We start from the raw sequence: 27,996 nt of genomic DNA, 5'->3' as shown, positions 1-27,996 counted from the left end.
TCTGGCAACTGTCGGGGGACGACGAGGAGGTCGCCGCGTGACGCATCGCTCTCGCCGAGTTTAACGCGCCGCGGCCGCGGACAAAAGACGCGAGCGCGGGCCGCGCTTCCGTGTGCGATCGGGAGCTTTTTCTCTGGCGGCGGGACGTGCCTGCTGGCAGTCGGGCTGGCCGCGCCCGAGGACAATTTGCGAGCAGCGCTCACCGCGGCAAGTGCACCACGGCAAGTGTACCGCGGCAAGCGCACCGCGGCAAGCGCACCGCGGCAAGCGCACCGCGGCCGCTGGTGGGACAATGGCAACGACCGTCCGCGAGGCTGTTATACGATATTCGCAGGTACTCGCGCGAGCCGAGCGTTCGCCCATAGGAAGTAAGATGGTCGGGCGCGTATAATGTCGCCCGTATACAATTCCAATCGGTTCTATTCCGTTATAGCCCCACGGGCGAGTTTGCTGACTGGCAGGCGGAGAGAACGAGAGATAGGGAATAGGTTCTCACGATTTTGCATGCCGCTCGATCCCAATTACCGCGGGCCGCGCGCGAGGCGGAGATTTCAATTGCATACTACATTTATTTTCGTCAAGGTTCAGGGATCGAGCCTCGACGAAAATGTCTCACTGGGCTAGAAACCAGTAACCAGATCTCTCAAACCTATCGCAAATGTATTGGTTTAAAGGACGACTTTATAAGTCATTACTGCCATGAAATATTGGCGCCTTCTGGTGACAGGGAAATAGCCGCCGCCCTCCGTATCATTTCAAAATGGATCTTACCTCCTGGTTTTGCAATATTTCCAATTTCTTGTTTAAGGAAAGTGGAAGATCACGGTAGACTAAACAACAATAGTCCAAGCGGGGTACAGATCGCAATATTATTTTAGAGATATATGAGTATTCCAACTAAGGTTATCATTCATAATAACTTGAAGCTTCTTAATAAAGTGTATTTGGTGAGCACTTAAAGGAATCGAAGGAAGTTGCTTCGTATCAACAAGTTGAAGGTTTTGATTGTAACAAAAGACAATCGCTACCATCTAATCTTATATTTAAAGAGTAACATAAAATGTGTGATTTCTTGACTTACCATTGAACGACTCTATTTGCGTCCTCTTTTAACAACTGAATATCAGTGGGAAGATCATTCTTTTTGCACTGAATATTAATTTGGAAGTCGTGAGCAAATAGAGCACCAGTGTTCTTGCAATGAAACAGACAGTTTACAACGCTGTTTACAAGCATAATAAAAGCAACTGGGGCAGGATTTAAGCCTTGGGCAATTCCGTACAGTGACCACGCAAATCGATAACAGATTGAGATCTTCCAGTTAAGTAAGAACAGAACCAATTAATGAAATCGTTCGAGCGGCTTAGCTCTCTCATCGCTTTGAATAGTACGGCATGAGTTACCGAGTCGAATGCCTTGCGAAAGTCAAGCTTCAAAAGAATGGTGGCCATTTCGTTGTCAATTCCTCGTCTAATGTCATCGGTACTTTTAGGCAGACGCGTTTCAATGCTATGATTCTTATGGAAGTCCGATTGTCATACCGAGAGCAATAATTTACCATCCTCGAGCTAATTATCTAATTTAAAAATAATGAATTTGCCGATGATCTTCGTAAAATAAGCTGGATTGTCGAGGATCAGCTGTTTTTTGCGTGGCGTAAATCTTTTCCATGCTTCGACGACAGAGAGAGACCGCGAGCCTCGCCGCTCTATTTTTTTCGACGGATGGGATCTCCAATGGGATGAACGCATCGTTACGCGCGTACGTCGGATAGTACGACGGCCGAGTTTTCGCTCGCTGGAGTTTCACCGGAAATTTCAGCGGGTCTCGAGAGCGAAATGCAGGGATGCTCGTCGGTGTAAAAGCAGCAGAAAAGAGAGGCTCCGCTCGCTGTCTGCGAGCCGGAGGAGGCGAGCGAGCTGGTCGGTCTCTCTGCCCCTTCTCCGCGGCGCTCGTGACGTCACTGGTTCACATCGCACAGCCGTGCTGCACGCAGCCACGGGCCTCTCACTCGCTCGGCGGCGCCCGACCCAATCCGAGCCGCTGCCGTCCGCACGCCTCTGTGTCGCGTTTTTCTCGTGCGCCCCGACCGACGCCAGAGTGCTGACGAAACTTGGTGTTGTCGCGAGTGCAAGTGAAAGAATCCCGGCCTCGCAGCCAGTGTGCGATATATCTGTGTGAGAGTTGTTGTACTCGCGGCCTCGATTCTCCGGGAGTGCCGGCCAGTTGGTCCTCCTCCCTCTCGTTGTGATTGCCGTGCCCAGAGGATAACCGTACGCCAGAGAGAAAGAGATAGAGGGAGAGGAAGAGAGGGAGAGAGGGATCGCGGATGGATTGACGAGCGAGCCGCCACCGATCCGAGCTTGGTAAGCTTCGAGCCAATTGTCCGTTTGTAGGTTGCCCGCGGACATTTCGAGTCCGATCGTCCGGTGCGCAGAACTGCAGACGCTGCCTCGTTAAGCAAAGAAACGTTAGGCTCGAGACACAGAGAGAGAGAGAGAGAGAGAGAGAGAGAGAGAGAGAGAGAGATAAAGCGTTAACTGTGCATGATCGAGTGCTCGGCGGCGCGCGTGAGAACAACTTTTGAGGCGAGCGCCGGGTCATCTCCCGGGATTTGTAACGAGAGCCTCGTTACGCGAGCGCGCGCCGCGGCTATAACGGTCGGGCTCGAAACCAGCCAGGCTAATTATGCCGGGCGCTCGCTTCGAGACCGCCAAGGGCCACCCGTCCGCCCACGAGCTTGCGCCCGAGCTCTCTCGGCTCGACGCCCCTGCATCGTAAGGTCACGGAGAAGCCAGCTGCTGCGCGAGCGCCGAGGTCCCTTGGCCTCTGCATCCTTTGCGCAAGACGCACGGCTTTATGCAACGCGGCTCTTGCGGAGGTGGCTTTCTCTAGCTTCGTTGCGTCAGCGCCGAGAGATGTGTGGCGCGGGCATCATCGGGTTGCCGCCGCCGCGTTTTAATTCGCCTTGCGCAAATTCGAGATCCACGAGCGACGGCAGCGCGAGCGCGCACGCAGCGGCAATCGAGTGCACGCGACGCGCGCGGCCGTGCGATTTTGGATAACCGAGCGAGCGCCGTCGCCACAGCCGCCACAGCCGCCGCAGCCGCCGCAGCCGCCGAGAAAGGAACACGGAAAGAAGCGAGGCGTCGCGCTCGTTGTAACGGGAGCTCGACGCGCGCTGGCCCAGAATCCACCGGTCGTTTATTGTTCTCTTTTTCCTGGAGATCTGTTAAAGCGGAGCGACGAATGCCGACGCGTCGGGCGCGCGCCGACGACGAGTTGCCCGCTCGGGCTCGGCGGAAAGGCGACCGGGGGCGAGGCGTTTCACTCTTGGTCTGCGTCCGTGCACCGAGCAGCGCGATTATCGAAACGAGACTTTTCGAGCTCCGTTACGAGCGGCCATACGGACGCGTGAGAGCGCCAGTCACGCGAGAGCAGCCAGAATCGTGGCGAAACGGACTTAATAACGATCGCCGAGCGAGGGAACGTCCGTTCCCTTTTTCTCCTTTTCTTCCTTTTTTTCTTTTCGTTTCGGTTTCGCACGCCGTAACTCATGATCGCCTCCCAATGCACAATTTACGCCGAGGCTCGCTCAAAAGAGCCGTGCGTTCGCTCGTCGAACTCTACTCTCGTTTTCGCGCCGCGCGCCGCGCGCCGCGCGCGGCTCGGTCGCTCTGGACGCGTTCGAGCGCGGACAGCTGCACGCGAACTGGGCCGCGATTCGATTCGACGGGTGGCTCTCCACTTATTGGAACGGAACGCGCGGATGGATGGCCCGTATCGGGCGTCGATCGTCCGCCCCGGCCCCGTTGAGCGAGCAACGGCAGCTTCCCGAATCCGGAGCGCCGCGGGTGACTGCACGCGTTCACTTTCGATAAAAATATCGACGCCGCCGTTAGGATCGCCTGCCTCGATCGGCCGTGAGCTCGCTGAGAAATCGGCAATTGTCGGATCTAACGAAAGTTGCGACGGATATCCGGTGCACTGTAATGTCGAGAGAGCACGAGTAGTAGCCATTGTCGCGTCGGGCGACAGTGGACGACGCGAGTACAAGTCCCTTGCCGAGCGCGTAGAAAAAGCACCGACGTACGCTCGGTCAGGCTCGGTCGGATCCGGGCTATCGTCGCCGAATCGAAACCAGTCGGAGAGGGAGGGGAAAAAATGAAAACAAACAACGGATAATCGAAAGCGAAAAAACATGCCTCGAAATGTTAGGCGAAAGGCGGTAGGCGCCAGCAACGAGCGAGCATTTATTAAGTGTGTAGCAGCATCGAGAGAAAAAAAAGTCGATCGGCGGGCGATGATCGAACCGGTGAAGGGTCTGTACGACACGTCCTTCCAGAGCGGAACTCGCGCGTCGGACACAAAGAACTCGCGACTGCACGGAGAAAGTGACGTGTCTATTCGACGCTCGTGCTCGCGCAAACAGCCGTAGCAGCGCGGTGTGGTTTATATCGACGATCGATTCGGAATCGAGGTTCCGCGCTCATCCATATTCATGCAAATAGCAGGCACACTTTTGCGGCAGTGTGCAGTGTCGTTCGCCCGCCAGCCGTGAAATATGGAAAAACCCGAGCGAACGGTCATTGGCCAATTAGTATTAGCTGCGTGACTCCTCGCGGCGAGTAGAAACCTTCGCTCGGATAACCTTGCAGTTTACTTTGTGGCACCCTGTTGGTCAGCTCCGCCGTCGGCGAGAGAAAGAGAAGGGCGTGTGGAGCCCATCTGGGCGCGCGCGTGTGTGTGACCCACTTGTGCGCGCCGCCTTGCGTCTGCAAGCCGATCGCTCTCTCTCTCTCTCTCTCTCTCTCTCTCTCTCTCTCTCTCTCTGTTTGCCAACGTTACGGGACATTTGCATGGTCGCTAATGTGCAGGAGGATGACGTCATTAGTTTTCGCAGCCGGTCGCGAGAGACGTCCGCAGAGAAGCGCGATGCGTCTGCAAGTGTCGCGTTACCACTTGTCAATGACGACGAGAGCGCTAGCCACTTGTCGTTGTCACCACGGTGTCGATTGCAAACGCGGCATCGCCTTCGTGCGAGCTTACACCTCGACGGCTCGACGGACGACCGATCGTCGTCGCGCTCCAGCTGCCTTGGACGAGTGGCGCGAAGCAGCGCTAGATAGGCGCAAAACGGAGCGCGTTTAACGATGATCGCGAGGCGCCTAATTGGCGTTCGACGAGCGACTCTCTCTCTCTCTCTCTCTCTCTCGCTCCCTCGCTCGATGACGCGTGGCTGTGCGTGCGGTCGCATAATGGAACGGGAGGCGTATCGTCGAAAGCAAGCGTTCGTGGCGTACCGTGCCGAGCGGAGAGGGACGTTCACGCGAGACAGCGCAGCCGATTTACGGGCGAGAGGCTGCAGCAGCACTTTCGTGAGCGGCGGCCGAGGAAAGCCGTTTACCTACATCGTAGGCGGCTGGCCGCGTTACCTCGCTCCCTCGTTCCGCCTCTCGAGTGCCGGCGTGCCGTGATGCGCGAGGGATGAACCTGCGCTCGCTTGCGCACACGACGCGTCCCAATCGCGCGCGCGTGCTTCCGTCCCGATCGAGGTTATCGAGCTGCGATTGTTAGCGGGATCTTCGCGGCGAGCCGAGCGCAAGATGTCCGGCCGATTTCGAAAACGGCTCGTTCAAACCGATTTTCGTAACCGGATGTACGCGCGCAAAGCAAGCGTGCATTCGATTTGCATTCTTTCGATCCGTTCTCGCTACGCAACGCGAGGATGCGCGCCGCGAGTCGATGCGATCGACGGGAAGCCGGACTCTCTCAAAGTAAAGAAACCGGCAGTCCGCGCCTCGGCCGGCATCGCCGATCGGCGCGATATCGGCGCCAGATCGGCGCCGCTGACGGCAAACGAAGTCGTTCGTTCGACCAGACACCCGTGGCCTCTCCGTTTCTCAACGACGCATCAACGCTGCACTCGCACGCGTGGGCGTCCATAGGTCGAGCGTCGGATAGGGGCTCGCGTAAGCCAAATTGACGCGTTTTCCGCGCTGCGTTGACGACGTCGACGACGAATGCAGCCTAAGGAAGGAGCACGTGGCGCTCGGCACAGGCGAGGGAGGAAACGCCCAGCGGAAGCGAGGCGCGCTGTCGCCGGAGTTCATTAACGCGCGCCCGTGACACGAAAGCCATCGCGAAAACTATTACACGGCGCATTCCTGGCGACCGGCGGTAACGGTTACGCGGCGCGCGAGCGAGTACCAAGCGCGGACACACCGGAGGCGCGAACGAGAAAAAACCAAGCGCCGAGGAAAAGTCCGGTCGCAGCTGTCGTTTCCAGGTCAGCGGCTTTTCCCCGCGCTCGACTGCAGTGCACGCGGCTTGTACTCGGCACGGCGAACCGAACACCTGCCCGAAGCGGCGGCGTCGGCGCTGCAGCAGTCGAGCGAGAGAAAGTCGCCGAGAGCGCCGGCTTTGCTCGCGAGCGGACCTTTACGTAAGGGGTCCGCGGCCACGCCGAGACTGGAGGTCGATGGAAGACGCGCCGTCGCCGCGGCGGAATCGATCCATCGCGAGCGCGAGTCGCTGCCGCTCTCGTCTCTCTCTCTCTCTCTCTCTCTCTCTCTCTCTCTCTCTCTCTCTCTCTCTCTCTCTGTCGCACGTGTACGTTCGCGTAAGAGTGAGCCGCTGGAGAGCCGGCCGAAAGTGTGTCAATAGGAGAGCAAACGCACGAATTCCAGTCGCGGCCGTTCGATTAACCCACTCCGACCGGCCACGCGAGGTCGTCGAATCCAAGCTGCCGGCGATCGCTCGACAGAGGTGCATCCTATTCCCACTCGACCGCGAACGTCCAGTACCAAATGGATCAACGCTCGCGTGGTCGTTCGTCTTTCCGAATCGTAATCGATAGGCCAATTAACGTGGCGGCTACGCGAACCTGGAGTGTCCCTCGCGACTAATTAATCAACTGCGCAACTACCTCGCAGCCGCAACGCGGCGTTTCGACTCATTTTCCCCTGCAACTTTCCTCGCTCGCTCTAACGAGGCTCCAGCTCGGCATGTGTAAACTTGTCTCGACTGCCACTTCACGTTTTATATTAAGAGTCGTGTTCGTAAAATATCGATTTGAACGTGCAGGAGCAGCATCGCCGCAACGCGAAGAGCGCCAATAATTAACATCTAGCCCGGGAAAGCGGACCCTCGTAGCGCGCGAGAGGCTCTTCGCACGAACGCGTTAGGCGCGCGGCGCTTTTCGAAAGAGACGCGTGAAAAGCGCGACCACTTTTATCTCTAGCGTTTCGAATGCACGAGTGACTGGATGCAAGTCGTCTCCGGTCATTAACGAACGAAGCTCCGAAAGAAACGTTCAGCGGGAGAGCAGCGTTGTCGCGTCAGTCGATTGCTTCGCAGGGAACCGAGATGGGATATTGTTCGACTGCCGTATAGTTTCATCTCGGTTGAAGCTGTGCTCGATCGGTGCGAGGCAATATAAGAACGAAAGACCTTTGCAACTTTGGACCTTTCGTTAACGACATCAAACGGAATGAAAATGAACGAGCCCGAAAGCGCTGTGGTGAGAAGAAATGCACACAGTCGACTGGTCCTACCATGTCCATTCGGTATCATATGCCCCGTGCCCGACTTTGTAAGATGTTTCGTTGATTTGTGTCGATGCGTTCATTCTGCCTCTTACGCAATGAGACTTTCTAAAGAGGTTAACGACTCTGTCAACGAAACGCGAAAAGTCGTTTTGTTCATCCGTATTACCTCGGCACCGACGGCACCGACGGCACCGACGGAGCGCAGCTTCCATTCGAAGAGCGCTGTACGACGAACCAAGTGAAATAACCGAGGCTCGAACGCACAGCTAATCAATCGGTAGTTGAGCCGATTAGAAGCACTCTAAACAATCGGTCTGCTCGCGATAAAGTACCGAATCACGACTCCGAGTATGGATGGTTACCTCACCGTGGCGGATAGTCGAATAGCCTCGGCTGGAGCCGATGCTCGATGGAGCTCGATGCTCGGCCGATATCACCCGAAACGAGCGTGTCGTTGGCTTCCGTTCGATGTCGTCGATCGCGTCCCCGCGCGCGCACGTAACGTGGGAAATCGGACGCGAGCGACACCCAGCGGCGCAGCCATTCGCGGCTCGCCGATACGTCCGATACGTCCGACACGTCCGACACGTCCGACACGTCCGCCGCGCACCACAGCGCACCACAGCGAGACGGCGAAACGCAATACGTCCCTTCCCGGGCCGGGCGCGTCGCGGACGATCTTCTCCTTTCTCTTTCTATTCCTCGGCGAGCTCCGTGCGATCGGCGCGGCGGGCGCCTTTCGCTCCATTGTTCGGTTGCATTACTTTGGGCTCGCGCGAAGGGGGCGGTTATCCTCGCGAGCTGCTTTATCATTGTTCTCTCTCGCTCACCGGCGCTCTCGCAGCCTCGATTAATGGCTGAATCGAAGCCGAGGCCCCGCTGGATGTACACTCGTTTCTAAGATGCGAAAAGCGTCATTGTTCGCTCTCGCTTGTCTCCCGCGGGCTGCGCAACGCCGACGAGCTTCGCGCGTGACGGATATGGATATTCGATCATCGTAGAGAGCGTCGATTTTCCACGGGGCAACCGGCGCGTTGTGCAATTAGCTCGGCGGCGGCGACTTATTGCCGGCGTAATTGCTACAATTTCCCAACTTCACTTTCGACACGGAAGCGGCGGCGGCGGCGGCGGCGGCGGCGGCGGCGGCGGCGGCGGCGGCAAGTCGATGAGCCATCGCGAATGTTGCATTATGGATTCATAGGCTTTTACGATTACGGGGCTTTTCGCGTTGCGATGACGAGGGAGAGCGGCTAATGGCCACTTCGGGAGGCCGTAACGAAACTTTTCAATCAGCCTTGATTAATGCTTCGGGCGCGAGCTGCAATGCTCCCTGCTGTCGGCGTCCTCCTCCTCCTCCGTGGCTGCGCACCGATTATGACTCACGCGGCCCGGCCCACGGACTCGTTTCGCCGTGCCGTCGGATCGCTCATCGCCGCCCGCCGCCCGCGAAACGCCGCAGCGATACTCGCCGCGTTAGAAACTCGCGCTCGCAGCGGATCCGTGCGCCTCCGAAGTTTCACCTACCGCGGAATAACTGACACGGATTCCCGACAGGTAGGCCTGTAATGACACGAGTCCCGTAAAGGCACGAGAAGCCCGCGCGGCTCATCTGATTTTCACGGCGCATCCTTCTCGCGGGCGCGCGGAGGAGGAGGGGGCCGCCTTGTCGCGCGCGCGCGGATCCCTTTCTTTTTGTCCGTTAACGGCGCCGATTGTCATGTCGGTCACACGCGCTTCGCTCGCGCTGACGTGCCGTGGATTCGTCGCCGCGATCCCCGGCGTTGCGCAACTCCGCGGGCATCTCCGCGTGCGCCGCGTGCGCCGCGTGCGCCGCGGTGAGCCGCAGCCGGACGAATCGGTTGTCGCGGTGGTGGAGCGCCGAGCGACTTTCGACGAGGGAAGAGAGTCGCGCGCACCGATTAAAAGCGAAAGAAATTCTCCCACCCGCGCGCTTTACTTTCTACGAGCCGTGCACGCCTCGGCGGCACCGCGGCACAACCCGGCGCCGCAGACAATCGAAGGGAGCAAGTGTATCCGCGCCATATACTTTCACGATTGTCTCTTCGGCTATAAGACCGCACGGCCGCGTTCTCATATTATTCAGATTTTGCCGCGCCGCACGCGACGACGCGCTTTCGATTGTAAATACGCGAATCGCTGCTTCTCATGGGATCGCCACGACAGCCGCACGCCAAGGGGAAAGCCGGCGACACGGCGTTTTGATTAGTACCGATGCTCCCCCCTGTCCCCCCCTGTCCCCGTTGCCGCTCGTCTTGCGCGCGCAAATCACAGCGAACGAATGGCACAGCCGTGGCCCGTAAGAGCCGACGCCCGCGCAACTGCGATTTAGACGCGCCGCGCTCGCGAGGAAGCGCGCGGAGTCGCTCTTGCCACGCCTGCGCCGCCGGGTTCTCGCGCGACAATAAATTACCGCGCTCGCCGACGGCAAGACGGGCTCGAGACCGCGTCTCGTCCATCGTGCTCCGCGGCGCTCGCCGACCCAAAGCGAACGCGCGTTCGCAGCGACGGATCGGCGGAGCTGCGCGAAAAATCGCGTCGAAAGAAAGTCTTTCGCAAGACAGGCGTAATCTCAAGATTCAAAGTCCCGCGGCTCTCTCGTTGCGCAATCGAGCGAGCGTGTCTCGAGTCGTCGACATTACGGCGCGTCGTTTATGAATGTTTAACGCGCCGTGATATCGCCGAGCCGCGCCACGGGAGACGACGAAGAAAGGGAGAATGGCAAGACCAGTGGAGCTAATTGGTTGTGCGAAAATGCAGCGCCAACGAGCAGAAGTGGAGGCGCGCGCCGCGGGGTTATCGGATGAGAAGCGCACTTGGCGCTCGCGGGGAAAGGTGCGCGAAAGCAGGCAGTCGCGTCGGCGCGACCTCGTTTTGACCGCGCGCGGCGCTCCTCACCCCGATTCCGCAGCGCTGGGAATTTCTCGGCTTGCACTTTCCGAGAGAACAGCCGCGGCATGCAATGCCCGCGGCTCCCCGCTTCGCTCGCGACCGTCCGACTTTTCGGTCGCACGCCGAATCCACTCGCCGTATCGTCGCGTCCCTCCTCTCTTCGCGTAATAAAAGTGTTAGTTCGTAGGGAGGCACAAAGGAAGCGGCGCGAGAGAAGACCGCAGAAGCACGCTTCTTCGAGCTATCGGCGACTCCTCGCCCTCGGCGGCTTCGTTTCCTCTTCTCTTTCGAGAGCAAGTTCAGCAGCCTGCGCGCTCTCTCTCTCTCTCTCTCTTCAGCGCAGCTTTAGTACTCGCCCGCGCGTATGACGACTCGTCGGTGCACTCACGGGTGCGGGTCCGCCCGCACCGGTGAGTCAAAAATTACCAGAACTTGCGATGCAATTACGCGGAATGCGACGCGGTTGCAACTGGGCAGTGCTGCCATTCGGACGTCGATCCCAAAAGCAAATGCAAGAGACACGAGAGCAGCTGCTCTCTTCGTGACGCGACAGCTGGGCAAGTCACTGAGTTGCAGCGCTTACCCCGTTGTCGTGGAACTTTCCGTACACTTCCCAAAAGAACAGATGAAGAAAAAAGACGGTCGTGCGTAAAAATAACGTTTTCTCATTTTGTCATCGATGCGCATAAAAAGCTGTGGCGCGCAAGGTCGCCCCCTCCCCCTAAAAAAGGCAAAAAAATCGTCGGATGCAGAATGTTCGGCAAATAGAGAGTTTTCGCGTCCACGCGGAGAGTCGCCGTTCAACGCAGGACGCATAGTAATCAAAGGACGGAGAGGAGACGAGAGAGAGAGAGGGAGACAAAGCGGTCTGGTTGGGTCTACGAAGCAAGCGTCGACAGAAGAAAAAGCGAGCGAGGACAAGTAGTCGATCGTGTAATCCAGCCGATGAACCGTTGGCGAAAACCGTTATCGGGTCAGAGCGTCGGGCCACCGCCGCCATCGATCTCGAAAGCACGCACACAATTACGGCTACGTGGATCGCGGGAGGCAGAGAGAGAGAGAGAGAGAGAGAGAGAGAGAGAGAGAGAGAGAAACTGGCTTGGAGCGAGATCTGGCGAGAAACGATGATCGGACAATCCAGCGGAAGCGAGCGAGCTCTGCAGCTGGCGAGCGAAGGTCCGTTTACCGTTTCTCCATTCTGCCGAACGGCTGGGCGCGTATCGGTGCAGCGCGCGCCCGCCGCGCGATCAATTAACGACGCCGGCAAGATCGAGGATCGCTGGCAGCGTCGCGCGCCGAGCGTTGCGTCACCGGCGCCGCCGTCCGCGACGCGAGGGCCGGTCGAGCGCGCGGCGGCGCTGGCGCCGATCGCTGCGATTGCGCCAAGCCGCTGCAGCCGCTACAGCCGCGCCGACGAGAGAGGCCAAATCCGTGATTCGCAGCCGAGCGCGGCGCGGACGCCCACGAGGCTGTGCAATCTGCCGCTCGGAGCGGGAGTAGGTGCACCTTCTCGGCACCCGCCGCTCCACCGAGACGGAGCTGTCCGCAGAGTTACGCCGCGCGACGACTGCTCCGAGCACCAACCGACCGGCTTCTTGGGCTGTTGCAGAAAACGAGGAGCGAGGATGTCCGGCGTTGGGACGAGCGTTGGTAGGAGAGCGAACCTGTCAGCGCTGAGGCTCGGCCGCTCGGAGGAGGAGGAGGAGGCTCGCGAGGAGAGCTGCCAAGAGGGTGGACATGACAATGACGAGCGTGGTGGCCTTAGGGCCGCCGGGTAGCCTAGCAGCTAACATGCTTGGGCCCAAGCGCTATCATCTGCAGCAGGGCCTCGACTCGTCCGCGCCCTCCAAGGTCAGTCCAATCCTGTCTCGGAGCGCCGCCGCGTCGGCACCGTCGCGAGAGCCCGGCGCGGGGAAGGAAGCCGTCCGCGGGCGCGCGAGGCCGAGCTCGGTCTGTAATTGCGTGGCGTAATTCGAATGGCCGCGGCACTTGCCAGCTGGATCACTCGGTGCCGCACCGCCGAGCTTTCCCCGTGCAGCTTATGGCGTTGCAAGGGCGGCATGCCTGTTCGCGTATCGACGCGCAAGCGCATGGCGTTCCCAGCGCTCGACGCGAGAACGCCGGGTCGCGGCCAATTGATATCGGCTCGAGAGCTGGCTGCGCAGCCGAGTATACCGTTTCCGCGGAATCGACAATGTATGTCCCAGGCACGCCGAAGAATCAGCTGCGCGATTGCGGCGCGCTCGCGCGTTATGATCTTGAGAGTCGTCATTGTTCGCGCGCTCGCGGGGGTCCGCGGCGTGCCGTGGCGGTACAGCTAAAGGTCGCGTTACTCGTTGCAGCGCGGAAGTGACGCGGCGCACCGGCGCGGTCCCACGCTGGACGCACCTTTATCCGCCGAAAGCTGTCGCTTCGCGTGTTCGTTTAGTCGGTATGCGCAAGCCTTAGACTTACCGGCCCCGCGGGCGCGCACCTCGGCAGAGTGCAGCTGCTGCGGATCTCGAGCAGAGAACGGCAGGGAGACGCGCGAGTCTTACCGACGATTCGCCTGAACTTTTCGTTTATTGTTTTACCGAGACGATCGGCGCAATTACACATTTACGTATACAGCTAAAACCGCTGCTAAGTAAACGTTGCCAGATGGAAAAAAAACTCGACGTCGAGTCTCATTGTTTCCGGCACGGGCGCTCATCGCCACGCAGACCGGAAGTATTCCATTTCGTGGATGGAGCTCCGTCCGCTTGCTCGTCCTTATTTTCCCTTGAAAAATATATCGCCAACTGAATACTACTTTCAACTGTTTTCAACTGACTCTCTACATGACGTCAATTGCCATTATTATCGAGCTCCCAATCGCGACGATAGCTCGCGTTCTTCGTCGACTTTCGGGAAGAATCATACCTCGTAAGCAAAAAAGATTAATGTCGAGCACTTGTTTGGTATATGTGAAAAATAAAGACACTAGGGTAATTAGACGTTCGTAGGTGGGCAAACATCGGAGAAGCTGTCGACGGCGGAAGCAAGGGGGGTCGAATTATACGCGTATCTAGCGCGGAAGTGGCCGGAGGCGTCGGCGCTATCCCTATTTTTCCGGCAGGTTCCGGCTTTTCGTTCTCTCTCTCTCTATGGCTGTGGGTCGGGAAAGCTTTTGTTACGTATGGGATAGTTGGATTTCGCCGGGCTGCCACGCCCCTTGAGCACCTGCCTCGCGGCGCGAGCACGGCCGCGATACATCGATCTACCGCGAGATTAGATTAGAAAGGAGGATCTCGCGGCAAAACAAAAATCGGGAACTGCGCTCGCCTCCTCGCTACAGCCCTCCAGTCGGCCTGCCGCGAGGCGAGCCCGCGTCTGGAAAATCGCGACGCGACGCAATTAGCGTTACGTTACGGAGAGCCGGGGAGCTGCGCGCGCATGACGCTTTCCTCTCGTTCGGCCAGCCGCGACGACGCGACGGCCGAGCGAACGGATGGACGCGCGAGCGCGCGAAAGTGCAGCTGCGCGACCCATTTCGCGCGGCCGCTGCGCGATGCCCGAGCTTCTGCCTTGCGCACCTGCATCCGCCTCATCCGGATGCCGCGCGCATCTTTCGCGCTCGCTAGTCGGCAACCGATAGGTCGTGTCCGCCTCCGTCTGCGCGTAACCCGCGCGCGGACGTTTTCGGCCACCTCTGGCGTGTTCGTCCACGTAGGCGCGTCGGGTTCGGCTGTGCTCGCGAGTGTGTCGCGCGTTGCCCCGCCGCTCGCTCCGTCGATCTCGAAACTGTGAAAATTCCATCACGAGCGTTCGACGGCGCGGCAACTAGATCGACACCGTTTTTCGCGTCTCATCCGAAAGCTGATCGTCGACGAGGTGGCCTACCAGCTGATCGTCGATCTACCGAGCACAGCAACATTGTTGACAAGTTGTCTTGCATTTTAATCTCGCTAACGGCTCGACCACGAATAAAGGTGCCACTCGGTTCCCTCCTTTCGAATGCGTGTCAGCTATGCCGATGCCGATGTATTCCGAGCGCTACGTAGGCAGCGCACTCGGCGCGGACGAGCGAATTTGCCAATTTCGGTAAAATCGCGCGCAAACTACCGTCGCTTTCTATGTATATATATACGCGCGTCCAGATCGCGCCGAGTTGCGAGGAGAAACCGCAGCTCCTCTCGAGGGAATCGGAGTTTGAAATGTGGGCTGACCGAATGCAAATGCAGAGGAGCGATGCATTAACGTCGATCGGCTCTCGCGCCAATTAAGTCGAAAAATGATAAACGCGGCGCTGCGCAAGATCTTTCCTCCGCCGCGAAAAGGGCAGAACAAAGGCGAGCCGGAGCGCGCGTGGGTCGCCGCGCTCGCCATTAATCGGAGCGAATTTCCGCTTTTTTCGCGTCGCATACGACCGCGTGCGCGGACGAGCATCGCGGGCTTGGAGGGCGGCGCAACTACCGAAACTCGCGAGTCGAGGGCTCGGTCGTCGGTTCGCCTTTCGAACGCCGGCAAAAAAAGCGTCGGGAGAGAGAAATCGTCGGGGGATTTTTCGCGGGAGGCCATTCGTATCGTCGAGTGTTAACGAGCCGAGCGCGCGGACCATACGCGGCCGCGGCGACCACGGCGACCACGGCGACCACGGCGACCACGGCGACGAGGGAACGTGGCCAGAGAATGTCGATTAATCACGCGAGCCGGCGCGAAATTGCCGCGCGGCGGCCCGCGAGTGGCTCGAAGCACCACTCTCCGACGATTTGGCGCTCGCGTTTATCGCGTTCGCCCGAGCCCCACCATTGATTCGCCGGAGCACCGCGTCGATCTACGCGTTTTCTCGCGCGCTGCCAATTTCAGAGAGAGAAAGAGAGAGCTTCCATCCGTTCAACGAGGCTGCTCGCACACTAGAGAGCTTTTCCGAGAGCGAGAGGGAACGTGCCGCCTCGTCGGGTCATCGTCGTTACTTCTGCATGACGCGCAGCGATCGCGACGGTCTCAACCGGCAGCGAGTGCAGCGAGTGCAGCGAGTGCAGCGAGTGCAGCGATCGCGCGAGCCGACAAGGCTAACGAGGTCGACTTCTGCTGCGCCCGCAGGGCTACGAGACGCTGAGCAAGGCCAAGAAGTCGTGGAGCGTGCGCCTGGGGCTGTCGCGCGGCTCGTCCCGCCAGCACGATGTGGGCCCGCCCGCGCAGAGCCGCCAGCCGCAGCGCCAGCAGCACCAGCTGGGCTGGGGCACGGTCAGCGGCGGCAGCGTGCTCGCCCAGCAGATGGTCTACGGCGAGCCCTGGCTGTACGGCACGGTGCGCGGCTCCTCAACGCGGCCCGCCATGGCCGCGGCCGCCGCCGCCGCCGCCGCCGCCGTCCCCTCCGTGCTGCTGGTCTGCTCCTGCCCCGAGTTCCTGCACGGCAGCGCGCGAGACCTGGGCAGCGACTGCCGCAAGTGCGGCGGCTACCGGCTCGCCGGCCTGGCCGTGGGCGGCGGCACCTGCCGGGTGCCCACCTGCAACGTCAGACCGCGGCCCAGCTTGGCAGGTGGGTGCCCCCCGCGATCGCGCGGCCGTCCGCGCGGACCCGCTCCACTCTCACGCTGTGCTCGCGCCAGGCATGCTGCGGCCGAGCGGCGCCGACGACCCCTACGACCTGATGCGCCGCAGCCGCCTCGCGGAGCCGCGCTCGCGCGCTCGCAGCACCTCGCCCCTCCGGCAGAGCGGCCAGCGGGACGCGCGCAGCCAGAGCGCGGCCAGCAGGCGCAGCCCCGCCAGGAAGGTGGCCGCCGTCGAGCCCGTGTCCCGGACCGAGTGGTTCGCCGAGCGCGCGCCGCCCGGCGCGGCGCCGGACGGCCCGGGCGGCCCGGGCGGCCGGCCCCTCGACGACTGCGGCGAGCAGGCGGTGAGTGCCCGGCCGCGGCGCGCCGCCCCAGCCGACCGACTGACGCGAGCGGGCGGCCTGTCGCAGGCGGAGCCGCAGCAGGCGCGCGGCTGGCCGGCCGGGGAGGAGCCGGGCGGCGCCGGCGACTCGCGCAAGAGCATCCTCGAGTGCGACGTCAACCCGTACCTGCTGCTGAAGGACCGCCAGCCGGCGCGCAGCGAGGACGAGCTGAGCGACGAGCTGTCGGACAACGCGCTGGAGCGCGAGCTGCTGCAGTCGTTCGACCCGTCCAAGGTCAAGTCGATCGACCGCTCCGCGGCCCACTGCCGCAGCTCGGTGGCCGCGATCGGCGGCCAGCGCGTGCGCGTGTGCCACGAGCCGCGCGAGGTCAGCGACGAGGAGGACGGGCAGCCGGCCGGGCCGCAGCCGCCGTGCGCCCTGACCAGGATACCCATCCCGAAGATCTCGCCCAAGAGGCCGCCCAGGCGGCCCAAGGAGCCCAGGGCCGCGCCGAGGAGCATCCTCAAGCGAGCAGACCGGGCGGCTGCGTTCGCCGAGGCGGCCAAGCGGAAGAGCGTGCTCTTCAACGTGGACAACGTGATCCTGGCGCCCGAGAAGCCGGCCGACCTGTGCCTCAGGTACGCCCTCTCCGTCCGCCGCGCCGTCGAGCGAACGCCGCACGGGCGCGCTCTACTCACGCCCGGTTCGTCGGCCCGCAGCCCGCCGAGAAAGACGTGCAAGTCCACCGAGAGCGACTCGCCGTCGGTCGTGGGCGAGGCGCCGATCGTGCCCGAGGAGGCGCCCCAGCAGCAGCAGCAGCTCCGGTTCATCACGATCCCCAACATCAGGAGTCCGAGGCAGCAGCCTCCCCCGCCGCCGCCGGCGCCGACGCAGCGACCCCCCGAGGCTAAGATCGTGCCGAGGGTCAAGAGCGTGCCGCCGATCGACAAGATCAAGATCGACAAGTTCGTGCCGTCCAAGAAGCAACAGCTGCACCACCAGCATCAGGCTCACAACCGACAACAGCATCAGCAGCAGCGGCAATGCGAGGACGAGGAGCGAACTGCGGCGGCCGAGGCGAGCGTCGACGACGAGCGCGCAGGTAAGAATGGAGCTACGCCAACTCGCGAGCGCCCGCACCGTTATCAAGGTCTTTCAACTTTGGCGAGCCGCTCCAAGGTAAACCACTGCGCGCACCCTTTATTTAACGGTGCAGCCGGCAGCAACGGCAGCGGCTTCGTGACTCAGCGCGCGAGGGCGATCTGGAAATTGATTTTCGCTACCAAAGATAGAAACGGCGCCGGGCACTCGTCGCGGGCGAGCGACCTTGGCTCGCGATTACGGACGAGTTTAGCCGCGAGCGCGCGCCTGCGTTGCGCAACGCGCTTCGCCCAGCCTCCGATTAGCGGCGCGCGGCTGGACTGCGCTCTCGCAGCCGGTCTCTCGAGGCTCCTGCACAACCGACTGGCGTCTTAGCGCGTTCGAAAGCTGAAAAATTGGAAAGTTAAAGAGACGAGGCATCGGCGCCGTTCACTCGCGGCGCTGTCAGGAGCTTTTATAGCGGAGAGAGGCAAAAGAGACGCGTCGCATTAAGCTAATATCAATCGGGGATCGACTGCCAACTTTCCCGCGGCTGCGATAAACAATCGGAGCTCGGCGGAAGTCGGTGCGCTCGCGCGGCGCGCACGTAGTTGCGGGTTGCAGGGGGTCAGGGTCAACGAGCTTGAGAAGAAGCCAACGAGATCCGCTCGGCCCGATACGCCGTCGACTCTCGCTGGCTCGCGAAAAACAAGCAGCGCGAGCTGCCTCTTACCCCGGCTCGCACGGCAAGGCGCGCGCGCGGCCGCGTCTGCTCCGGGCATAAATCTCGCTCTCCTCCTCGCGCTCTTGCGCGGCGCGTCGAGTTAATAGTGCTAGGCGAAGGTGCGTGGGTGCAGCGAGCGTCGCGTCGCGCCGATCGCGCGATCCAGTTGTCCCGCGTGGCGATTCAGCGCAAAGTTCAACTTGGCTCGCGCAGCGTTGCAGCAGGACAGACGTCCGACCGTACGGTTAGCTCGCGCTTTATTTGCATCGGCTGCCGCGGTCGTAAATCACTCGCCACGGCGCTCCGAAAGCGGCCTGCTGCTATTGCCAGTCGCGACGACGGCCATCGATTCGAGCGGCGCGTGGAAACCTCGCGCGAGCCTTGCGGAGACGCTCGGAGAACAGCGCTTTCCGTGGCTGCTCCCGAGACACCGCGATTTGGCTCGGCGTGCTCCGTCGTCGACAGGGCGATGCCTGCACCGGCGCGATTTCCCTATCCTCCGCGCCCATTGTTGCCGCGCGTGGCGGCGAAGAGAAAAAAAGGAAAGAAAAAAGCTCGCACGGCGAACACATTACACACGCTCGCTTTTTTCTCGCGAGCTGTTTTTCTCTCTTCTTATAATGCGGGGTAGGCAGTAGCACTAGTAGTAGTGCGCGCGAGAGCGATTTGAAAGTCCGGTGCTCGGGAATTTCTGGAATGCACGTAAATGACTTACGGTGAGCCGCGATTGCGCAAAGTTGCGCAGCCGCGCTGACGCTTTGTCTCTCTCTCTCTCTCTCTCTCTCTCTTCCTCTCGTCCTACGCTCGCGCTCGCTTTTTTCCTCTTGTTCTTCCCGGCCTTTCGCCGACGCCGATTCCCATATGAAAATGTATGACGCCATGGGAGTTCGGTCTCTCGCAAACGATACAGTTAGCGATTATGGGCCGGCGTTATTGTTTGCGATTCTTATCGCTCGCGCGGTTTTTCACTGCTCTTCGATGTTGCGCCAAGTCACTCGCGCTCGCGCCGCTCGGAGTTTAACTGTTATTCGCCGGAGTGCTCCTCGAGAAAGTTGCGCCGCTGCGGCGCCCAGATTATGCAGTATTTGGGCCAGAGCTCGAGAGACCGCAGCAAGGTCAAGACTGCGTCGTATCAGGTGCTAGTCGCTGCTCCAGTCCCCGCTGAATTTCCAATGCGCTCGTCGTCTTTCTTCCGCGTGTTCATTGCTTTCCGATCGCTGCACCATTGCACTCTTACGTTTCCCACGCGAGACCAGTTGCCCTTCCCCGCTTCGAGATCCGTTCTGGATATCTCCAAGGACGAGACATTTTCATGTAAATTGAAGCATCTAGCACCCATCCAAGCCAATTGGATATATCTTCCGAGAGAGTGCTAATTCAGATTTTTTCACCGAGCGCATGCCTTATGCAATTTCAGTGGAGGATTTACAGTATGGGAAACCGGTTCGCAAAAATCTATGCATAAATCAATTTATCGCCGGGCTTTCGTAACTCAAATCAATCCGAGATATCTGTATACAGCAGCCATTAGTGGGAGAATCGACGTTTAAAAGTGAAACCTTTGCCTTTTCACGTGGATCGCGGGGAGAAAAAGAAAAGAAACGTAAAAGTGCGATGATTTACATGGCGCATCGCCGCGGAGAGAGGATGCAAGGATGGGTGGGGGCATCATTGGTAGAAAGTACACGCGATCGCAGAAAGATGCTTGCCGCGCGATACGACCCCTTCGAAGACGCTGCGAATAACACGGTCGAGCGTGTCGAGCTTAGGACGCTGCATCGCTGCGCCGAGTATATCGCGTACACGTAGACACGGCCGCCAGAAAATCCGAGACGCGCTCGCCGGAAGGGAAACCGCAGCGGCAGAGCCGCGAAGCATTGACCGATTTACCATCCGAGGAAACCGGAGTGCGGCCGCTCTCGCTGTACGTGCGCGCGACTTCTTCCTTTTGGCTGCCTCGCTCTCGCGTGCGCATCGTCTCTTCCACGAGATGCACGCCGGTTTTCCACGACTGAAATTTCGCTACGGCGTTTCTGCGTTTACGCGTCGAATTAGCCTTTGTTCCTTTTTTCCAAAAATCACGATACCATTCGGAGCCGGCGCTGCTCTTCTTTCGAGTCCGTCGAAAGGTTCACGTTGCAGTGTTAAAGTAGCACCCTGGCGTTTGGTGGATCCGCAGAAAAATCAAGCGCGATTGACGCTCGCGAAAATCCGCGGAAGCGCTGCGCCGCGAGCGATTTTCACGCGAGGCGGCGAGATACGCTTCTGCATCGGTGCCTCGAAAACGAAGGCAACGAGCGCGCACAGCAATGACCCAGAAACTTTGGAGAGCCGCGGTCCGCGATCCGTGGCGATACGCGTATATAAGCGCGATTACAGACCTTGGCCATTCGTCACATATTTTTGCGTTTCTCATCTCGCTCGCGCGCTGACTAGGTGCGCTCGGGGCGATGGCCTCGTAACCCGCATGGCGTAGCCGAGCTGCCGTTCGGCAATTTTTCTCCCGCCCGATCGCCGCGTTCATTAGCGTCGGCGTTTACGTTCGATACGGCTCTATTTGCATGCGCGACTCGCCGGCAAAAGAAGAAAAGGAGAGAATCGAGCGTCGAGCGACGCGAGCGCTGCCAAATGTAAATCAACGGCTCGCGTCAAGATCTAATCGACGCCTTCATTTTCTCTGTCGTTTCGTATTCCGCGTCTGCAAAAATCGGTCTGGGGGGAGATTTGCATTCGCAGCCCGTGAAACTTGACCGATACAACCGTGCGAGTCGCAGGAAATCGGGCAACGATAAATGAAAACGTCCGAGAGAGAGAGAGCGAGCAAAAAGTCGAGATAAGTTGAGTCCACCCTATTCCCGCGGCTAATTTCACGCTGCGCGCTTCATGGGAAGCGACGCGATCTTCTCGCTCGTCGATTCGAGCCGCGAGTCAGTGTCATCGAAGAAAAACGGTATCGCCGACCGCTGCAACGAGTCTTCTCTCTCTCTCTCTCTCTCTCTCTCTCTCTCTCTCTCTCTGGCCAAATTCCAATTAAACCGTTTCTAATCTCTGCTCCGGTTTTTTTTTTCTCCATTCCCCGGGATGAGACCGAAGGTTTTCTTGTCGGAGACCCACGCCTGAGACACTTGGAAAATTGAATTGTTTTGCCGCGGCTCGAGGGAAGGTAATCTTCCGCAGAGTGCTCGCTCACCGTTATAAATCATTAACGATCGCCAACTTGAGACGTTCCTTCGAGTAGATTCAGCGCAGACATTGTCGTCGATCGCGCACGCGCATCTCACCTGCACAGGTTCGATTGGCCGAGGCGGTTATTTCATCGCAATGTGTCGCGCACCGCTCGTTGTACGGGATCGCCGGAGAAAGCCTTCCGCGTCTCCCCCTCCCCCTCCCCCTCCCGCCCTCTCTCGCTCGATTTCACTCGATTAAAACTGGCCGTCGAAATTAAGGTCGTTCAAAGCGCGCAGCTTCCAAGTCTCGATTCGGATTGTTTTAACGACGAACCGTCTCGGGCCGGCAATCGCAACGCTCCCATTCGCGCTCCCAACCGAAATCCGCGCCAAGTCCGTCGGCACGTCGTTCGCCGCGAAGGCAGGCGCAATCCTGACCGTTCGCCTCGGCGAGCGAGGCCTTTGCGAACTGCAGTGAAAGTCGCGAATCAATCGAGAAAAAAGGCGATATCACTGCGCCTATTCCGAAATTCGCGGGTTGGCGCGTGGGAGCTTTCACCCGGCTGCCCGAGGAAAACAATTAGGCGGGCACGTCCGCGCGAGTCGACGGCAAGGGGCGCAGCCGCCGCGCGCGGGCGGCGCTCCGCTTCCTGAATTATTTATCGACGCGCGATCGACGGCGCGATCGACGGCGCGATCGACGGCGGGACATTAGTTGTCGAGCGGCGGGCGCGCTATGCACGTATGCATGCCGATCCCTTTCACTCGGCGCATACTCGGTCGGCCCGATGACTTTCTTCTCGGCGAGCGCCGTCGGCAGGTCGGTAATCGAGCCTCGGGCGCTTTTCGCAGCTCCAGCGGCGGCGGTTGGCGGCGGCAAGCCCAGCGCGAGCCTGAGCCGAAGCCAGAGCGAGAGGTCGAACGCCCGGCCGGAGATCTCGGCCACGGACGTCAGCTTCGTGGACACCATGAGGCTGAGCCTCTGCCGCAGAGCCAGGGACGAGGACGCCGCCAAGACGACGGCCGACGGCAGGCCCGAGGAGGCCAGGAGGCGACTGGCCGTGGAGGTGGTGAGCTCGGCGTCGCCGACCAGCAAGTCGGCCAAGTCGGGCCGGAGCGCGACTGACGAGGAACGTGTTTCAGCGCGAGTCCAGCATCGAAGAGCCGAGCGCGCCGGAGCCGGAAGCTGGCGAAACCGGGGGTGCAGACGCGGCGCAGGAGGCGAAGCCGGCACCGGCCGAGTCCGAGGGGGCGCCAGCGCTCGCTCGAGCTGCCCGACCGAGCAGCTGGTCGCCGAGCGGCGCCTCGAACGTCTGCAAAATCACCGTGAGCCCGCGATCGGCGCCGGCCTCCCTCATGGTGCACCGCCTGCAGGTGGGCTCGACGCCGAGCGCGACCAGCGGCTCGTCGCGGGCCACTTCGATCACCATCAACGGCGAGCAGGACTCGGGCAACAAGGTGACGATCAGCGTCGGTGGCCAGGACAGCCCGTGCAATCCGACGGTCATCTCCGTGACGGGCAGCGCAGCCGAGAGCCCAGCGAGCGCGCGGACCTCCAGCGAGCAGAAGAGGACGCTCGTGATCCTCGACAACTACAAGTCGAACATAGTCATTAGCGGCGACCGGCCGGAGCAGGCGAGGCGTTGCGGCGCCGCAGCAGCGCGTCCGATTGGCGACTCTGTGTTCGGTTCGCAGCGTCGCGTGCAGGTGGCGAGCGCGAGCAAGCCCATCGAGATAAAGCCGAGGCTCAAGTTCAAGGAGGCCGAGGAGTCGCCGGACAACTCGCCCCGCTGGAAGCAAATACTCGACGCGCGAGCCTCCTCGCAGGCCTCCAAGGAGGAGATCATATCGAAGCTCCTGGAAGACTCGCTGCGCAAGGCGCGGGAGAACGGCGAAGTTCTGGACGAGAGCAGCGGCGAGGCCATTCTGAAAATCCTGAAGCAGAGCTTGTTGAAGAGCTCGGCCTCGCGCCTGGAGCCCGAGTGCGGCTACTTCAGGCCGCCGTCCTCCGGCATGTTCCTCGAAGAGAATGCCTACGAGGTGATCAAGGAGCCGATCTACGAGGAGATACCCGACGAGCCGCCGCCTCTGCCGCTGAGTCCGCCGCCCTCGGACGACTTTCTCAAGAACAGGGTCTTCTTCGGCGACGAGTACAAGGACAGCTTCGGAGGTACGTCGACGGCGGAGCCGAGCATCGACGAGGAGGCTATGTGAAACTGTTCGCGCTTGCCTTTCTCCCATTGCAGATCTCGGCTGCGGCGCGTATTACAAGCCACTGGGCGCCAGCTCCGGCCAGTACCTGGACTGCTCCTACCTGTCCAAGAGCCCCGACGACTCGTTCAACAAGACCTCGAGCTCGGCCATGTCGGAGAAACTGCTCAACTTCATCATGGACTCGGAGAAACGCACGCGCGTCGGCAACGTGTCGCTCGACCACGAGGAGGACGTGGACGAGGAACAGGAGGAAGAGGAGGAGGAGGAGGAGGACGACGACGACGACGAGGAGGAGGAGGACGAGGAGGAAGAGGAAGATCCCGAGCGAGACCTGGAGGCGCTTTACGAGCAGAAGGAAACGAGCTTGGGAGATTTGAGCTCCAAGAGCTCGCAGATCTCCAACGTGTCGGACAGCAGCGAGGAGTGCAACATCATCCTGACCAACTCGCCGGAAGCGCTCAAGGTCGTTAGCCCCACTGTTTCCGTCTCGCGGCCGACGTGGTGTCCCACTTTCCCGATCGCCGTCGGCTCGTTCGCGACCCTTGCTCTCGAATAATAAGTCGACGTCGATCGATTGGCAGACGCGTGCAGTGGACATCGAGCGCACGGATAGCGGAGTCGGCTCGGAGAGCAGCCAGGCGAGCAGCGGCCGCGGTGGCGGCGTAGCTCGACGTTGGCGCAACTCTAGCCACTGCAACGGCAACTTCGGCAGCGGCAGCGGCAAAGGCGGCGCCGTCGTGGCGCCGCCCGCAGCTACGGTGGTGGCGGCAACGACGGCGGTGACGGCGGCGGCGGCGGCAGCGGCGGCGGTGGCGGCGGCGGCAGCCGCGCAAATCAGCAAGCCCGACGTCAAGCACTGCGAGGACTGCGAGCAGCGCCTCGAGCCGCTCGTCATCGACAGGTGATTCATTGACTCGGCGCCGATCCGCTTCTTCCAGCGCGCCTTCGAAAGTCCACTTAGCCGAGTTATCGCCGCGCGGCCCGCTGCATCGACGGTCACAGGGTCTTGCCGAGCGCCGTGGCTCTCGCGCCTAGCTTTTCAGTCCGCGAACTAGTTTCTATCTCGAGCGTAAACGTAATGATCGCGTGGCGATCGGATCGATAAAAAAGTGAATCGCGAGGCAGGAGCACGAGGCCCGCGGCGAGAGAGTCGGAGTGAAATTGCCGCGCTACGAGCCATCAAACTTTAATGCGCCTCGGTTTACGAGACGCCACGACTCTTCCACGCTGCTCCCCCACTCGGAGAACTCGTTTGCGAGCGTGTGAGATCGCCGAACCGCCGCGCGGGCGTCGGCTCGTTCTCTCTGCCGCGCTGAAGGCTCTAATCGGGAAAATTGCCATCGCCCGACGAAATCGGCGGCGACACTCGCGGGCTCATCGCGCCACGCGCCACGCGCCTCGTCCCAGTGCGCTCGATCCGATTCGAGATCGGCCGCGATGCAGCCGACGAGTGCCCGCGCCGGCAACTTTCACCCGCTATCAAACGCGCGCTCGCGCGTTACGTACCCACGTACACGTATGCACGTAGAGCGCGAGCGAAAGCTGTTATCGGCCTCGCGAGTCGGCCAATTCGGATTTTTGCCGCCGTCGGTCCGGAAGCCCCCCCCCCCCCCCCACCCGCGGGCCTCGGTCGCGCGGCGGCGCTTTCGCGGCGCGGTAACCAAGAGCCCGGCGGTGCGGTTGCAGCCTGCAGCGCTCGCCCGCGGTGTGCCGCAAGTGCGGCAAGAAGCGAGCGGAGCGCAAGGAGATCGTCACGGAAATCGTGGAGACGGAGCAGAAGTACGGCAGAGACCTGCAGATCATCCTCGAGGAGTTCCACCGGCCCATGCTGCGCGCCGGGCTGCTGACCCCCGAGCAGCTGTCGGCGATCTTCCTGAACGTGGAGGAGCTGCTCGAGCACAACCAGATCCTCGCCGACAAGCTGAAGGAGGCCGTGAACGAGGCTCAGGTGGGTGCCCGCTTTCCGTGTATCGGCGTGACTCACCACCAGCAGCGATGCTCTCGCGCGCGCAGGCCGAGGGCGACGAGGACCTGGTCAGCGTGGATCTCGGCAAGATCTTCCTCGAGTCCGAGAGGATGCTGCACGCCTTCGAGAGCTACTGCACGAGGCAGGGCGGCGCCAGCCTGCTGCTGCAGAACCTCGAGAAGGAGAAGGAGCTGCTGCGGATCTTCCTGAAGGTCTCGCAGATGGAGAACACCGTGCTGCGCCGCATGAACCTCAACTCCTTCCTCATGGTAATGGCGCGCTCGCGGCCCCCGGCCTAAACGGGCCTCCCGACGATCTACCCGTCGTGTCTCGCTCGACTTGCTCGCAGGTGCCGGTGCAGCGGGTCACCAAGTACCCGCTCCTCCTGGCGCGTCTCCAGAAGGCCACGCCCTCGGGCAAGCCGGACATGCAGGAGCTCAAGAAGCGACTGAAGCAGGCCCAGAGCAACATCGAGCTGCACCTGGAGCACATGAACGCCGTGCGTGCGCATAAAATCGCAATTGCCGCCGGCCGGCGCTACCCCCTTTCGCTGTCCCGCTAAACTCTCCTCTGTGCTTTCGCAGGAGGCCAAAGATATAACGTCGACGAAGCTCTGGCGGCGCATCTCGATCATCCAGAACGGCAGGCGGTCGGCCGGCGAGCAGGACATGGTCAACATCAAACTGCGAAAGGTGCGCCCCTGCCCGCTCGCTGCCTCGAGGCGCGCCCCCGGGCGGCGATTAATCGCGCGACAACGTGCTGCTTGCAGATGGCTGTGGAGGTGCTGGAATGGCCGCACGAGGACTCCAGGTTCGTGCTGGAGGGTCGACTGCTGGTGGCCCAGCCGACGGACAACAATTGGCGACGTGGCAGGACCGTGAAGCTCGCTCCCGTCACGGCGATGCTGGTCACCAACGGCAAGGTACTCGGACGACGTTGCGTCTCCCGACCGACCCTCCTCGATTCACTATAACTCATTCCCGACACCTTTCTCGCCCGAGCAGCCGAACGGCCTGCAGCAGCCGAGCAGCGAGCTCCTCCAGTTCTCGGACGACTCTCTGTTCCCGAGGCAAATTGCCGTCAAGGACGCCACTCTTCTGCTTGTCAAGGAGAAATTGGGACGCTACTCGCTATTAAGAGTGAGTCGACTCCTTTCGATCGGCGCCGAGCGTCCTCCGTAAAACCTCCATTTAAACGCGCACCCGTTGTCTTACGTTTGCGCAGGAACCACTTTACCTTGACAAGTGTATCGTTTGCTGTGAGACGGACCTCGAGGACTACTTCGAAATACAGGAGTTATCTTCGAAGGAGACTTTTATTTTCAAGGTAAGTAAAACGCGAAATGAAAACGAGGAGAAAAGACAGCCGAGTCGACGCGAGCTCAACGTGCTTTCGATCGATTTCGGGCAGGCTGAGGATGGCGCCAGGACGAAGAGGTGGTGTCGTACCCTGCAGGCCCACGCGCAGTCTCTCGGCGCCTGGCGACGGCGCCGCGGCGCCCTGCCCAACATCATGATCTGCGGCGTGGCGCGGAGCTGAATTGTCGCTGTCGGCCTTATTCTTATAGTGCGTCGCAGAAACAGCGAGTTTCCTACGTAACTGTATATCGACGTCGGAAGAGGACGAGAAGGAGCTTGCCCGTCGCAAGCTCGCGAGTGATTCCTATAAGCGTTTAGCGCACACATGCTATTGAAATACTCGGCAAAGCCTTTACACGGTGTACTTTTAGGCAATCAGTCGTAGTGCACTACGAACCTAGACATTTTATTCTATTCTACGTATAACTCTCTTCCTCTCGCTATCTCTTCCACGCCTTCTCTTTCTCCTACCCGTTCTTATACAAGCTAATATACCCCGACTCTTTCAGACGGACAAATTATTTAATTGTGACTTTCGTCTACCATGTACTTGTATAAATTTTCTATTTTCTCGAGACACGATCAGTAGCTGTGATATCAACCCGGTATATTGGGATTTACAAGTGTGTAACGACTGTTCTCCTCATATCCCTCTTTCTTACTTAACTACTTTTTTTTTCCTCTCTCTCTCTCTCTCATTTCCCAAGACTTGCCTTCAAGTGTAAGCGTAGGGTGTTCATTGACGATTCACGGACAATTATGTACATTGTACCATAGTCCTAGCCATTTGTATATATTATATCGGCGAGAGTGTATAATAAAATAAAAACCACCCTACTGAGACTTTATATTTTGTATGGCTTGAGTATATTGTGTATGTTATGTATGACTGTAGTCGAATAACTGCGGTACTTGCGTCTGCTTTTGTCAATTGAATAGTCGAAATTAAAGAATTTTTCTTCAGATTATGCGACATGTATTCATATAACGGATATCAATGGCTTTATTTTTATTGCCTCAAATCCAATTTGTAATTATTTTATACTATATAAGAACTGAAATGCAAGCTTCTTGGCTCGATTTAATATATAAAAAAGCGAAACTTAACTTTGCACTTTAATGTGCACAAACCAATGTTATTTAATAATAATAATAATAATAATGATAATAATAATAATAATAATAATA

The 27,996-nt window shown here is 59.7% G+C and overlaps 1 protein-coding gene across 4 annotated transcripts; it reads left to right on the top strand.

Moving 5' to 3' along the window:
• Nucleotides 1–275: 275 nt before the first annotated feature.
• On the top strand, nucleotides 276–27,934 carry LOC131670293 (uncharacterized). Of its 4 annotated transcripts, none has more exons than XM_058945779.1 (18): nucleotides 2,030–2,366; nucleotides 12,070–12,311; nucleotides 15,525–15,963; nucleotides 16,034–16,320; nucleotides 16,387–16,937; nucleotides 17,019–17,401; nucleotides 22,123–22,340; nucleotides 22,414–23,440; nucleotides 23,517–23,947; nucleotides 24,066–24,385; nucleotides 25,171–25,432; nucleotides 25,498–25,719; nucleotides 25,800–25,949; nucleotides 26,035–26,142; nucleotides 26,220–26,372; nucleotides 26,473–26,589; nucleotides 26,675–26,776; nucleotides 26,861–27,934. In XM_058945779.1, exons 2-18 carry the CDS (start codon nucleotides 12,198–12,200, stop codon nucleotides 26,987–26,989), a joined length of 5,013 nt encoding a protein of 1,670 aa, XP_058801762.1. In that variant the 5' UTR covers nucleotides 2,030–2,366; nucleotides 12,070–12,197; the 3' UTR covers nucleotides 26,990–27,934. The 4 variants fall into 4 exon arrangements, with proteins under 4 accessions (XP_058801759.1, XP_058801762.1, XP_058801761.1 ...); XM_058945778.1 differs by having other exon boundaries at nucleotides 26,455–26,589; XM_058945776.1 differs by lacking the exon at nucleotides 2,030–2,366 and adding an exon at nucleotides 276–334 and having other exon boundaries at nucleotides 16,387–17,401; nucleotides 26,455–26,589.
• The last annotated feature ends 62 nt before the right edge of the window (nucleotides 27,935–27,996 follow it).

This window comes from Phymastichus coffea, unplaced genomic scaffold, assembly GCF_024137745.1.
Source record: "Phymastichus coffea isolate CEN01 unplaced genomic scaffold, Cenicafe_Pcof_1.1 PCOF00108, whole genome shotgun sequence".
In the NCBI taxonomy this organism is placed as follows: Eukaryota; Metazoa; Arthropoda; class Insecta; order Hymenoptera; family Eulophidae; genus Phymastichus; species Phymastichus coffea.
This window is presented reverse-complemented; position numbering and strand designations above follow the sequence as displayed.

What these genes read in the sequence shown, in the direction of transcription:
- LOC131670293 (XM_058945776.1), top strand. Translation starts at nt 12,198, where the DNA reads ATGACAATGACGAGCGTGGTGGCCTTAGGGCCGCCGGGTAGCCTAGCA. An exon ending in ACCTCAACTCCTTCCTCATG is followed by an intron (nt 25,720 to 25,799) that starts GTAATGGCGCGC and finishes ACTTGCTCGCAG; the next exon opens with GTGCCGGTGCAGCGGGTCAC. An exon ending in GACGCTACTCGCTATTAAGA is followed by an intron (nt 26,590 to 26,674) that starts GTGAGTCGACTC and finishes ACGTTTGCGCAG; the next exon opens with GAACCACTTTACCTTGACAA.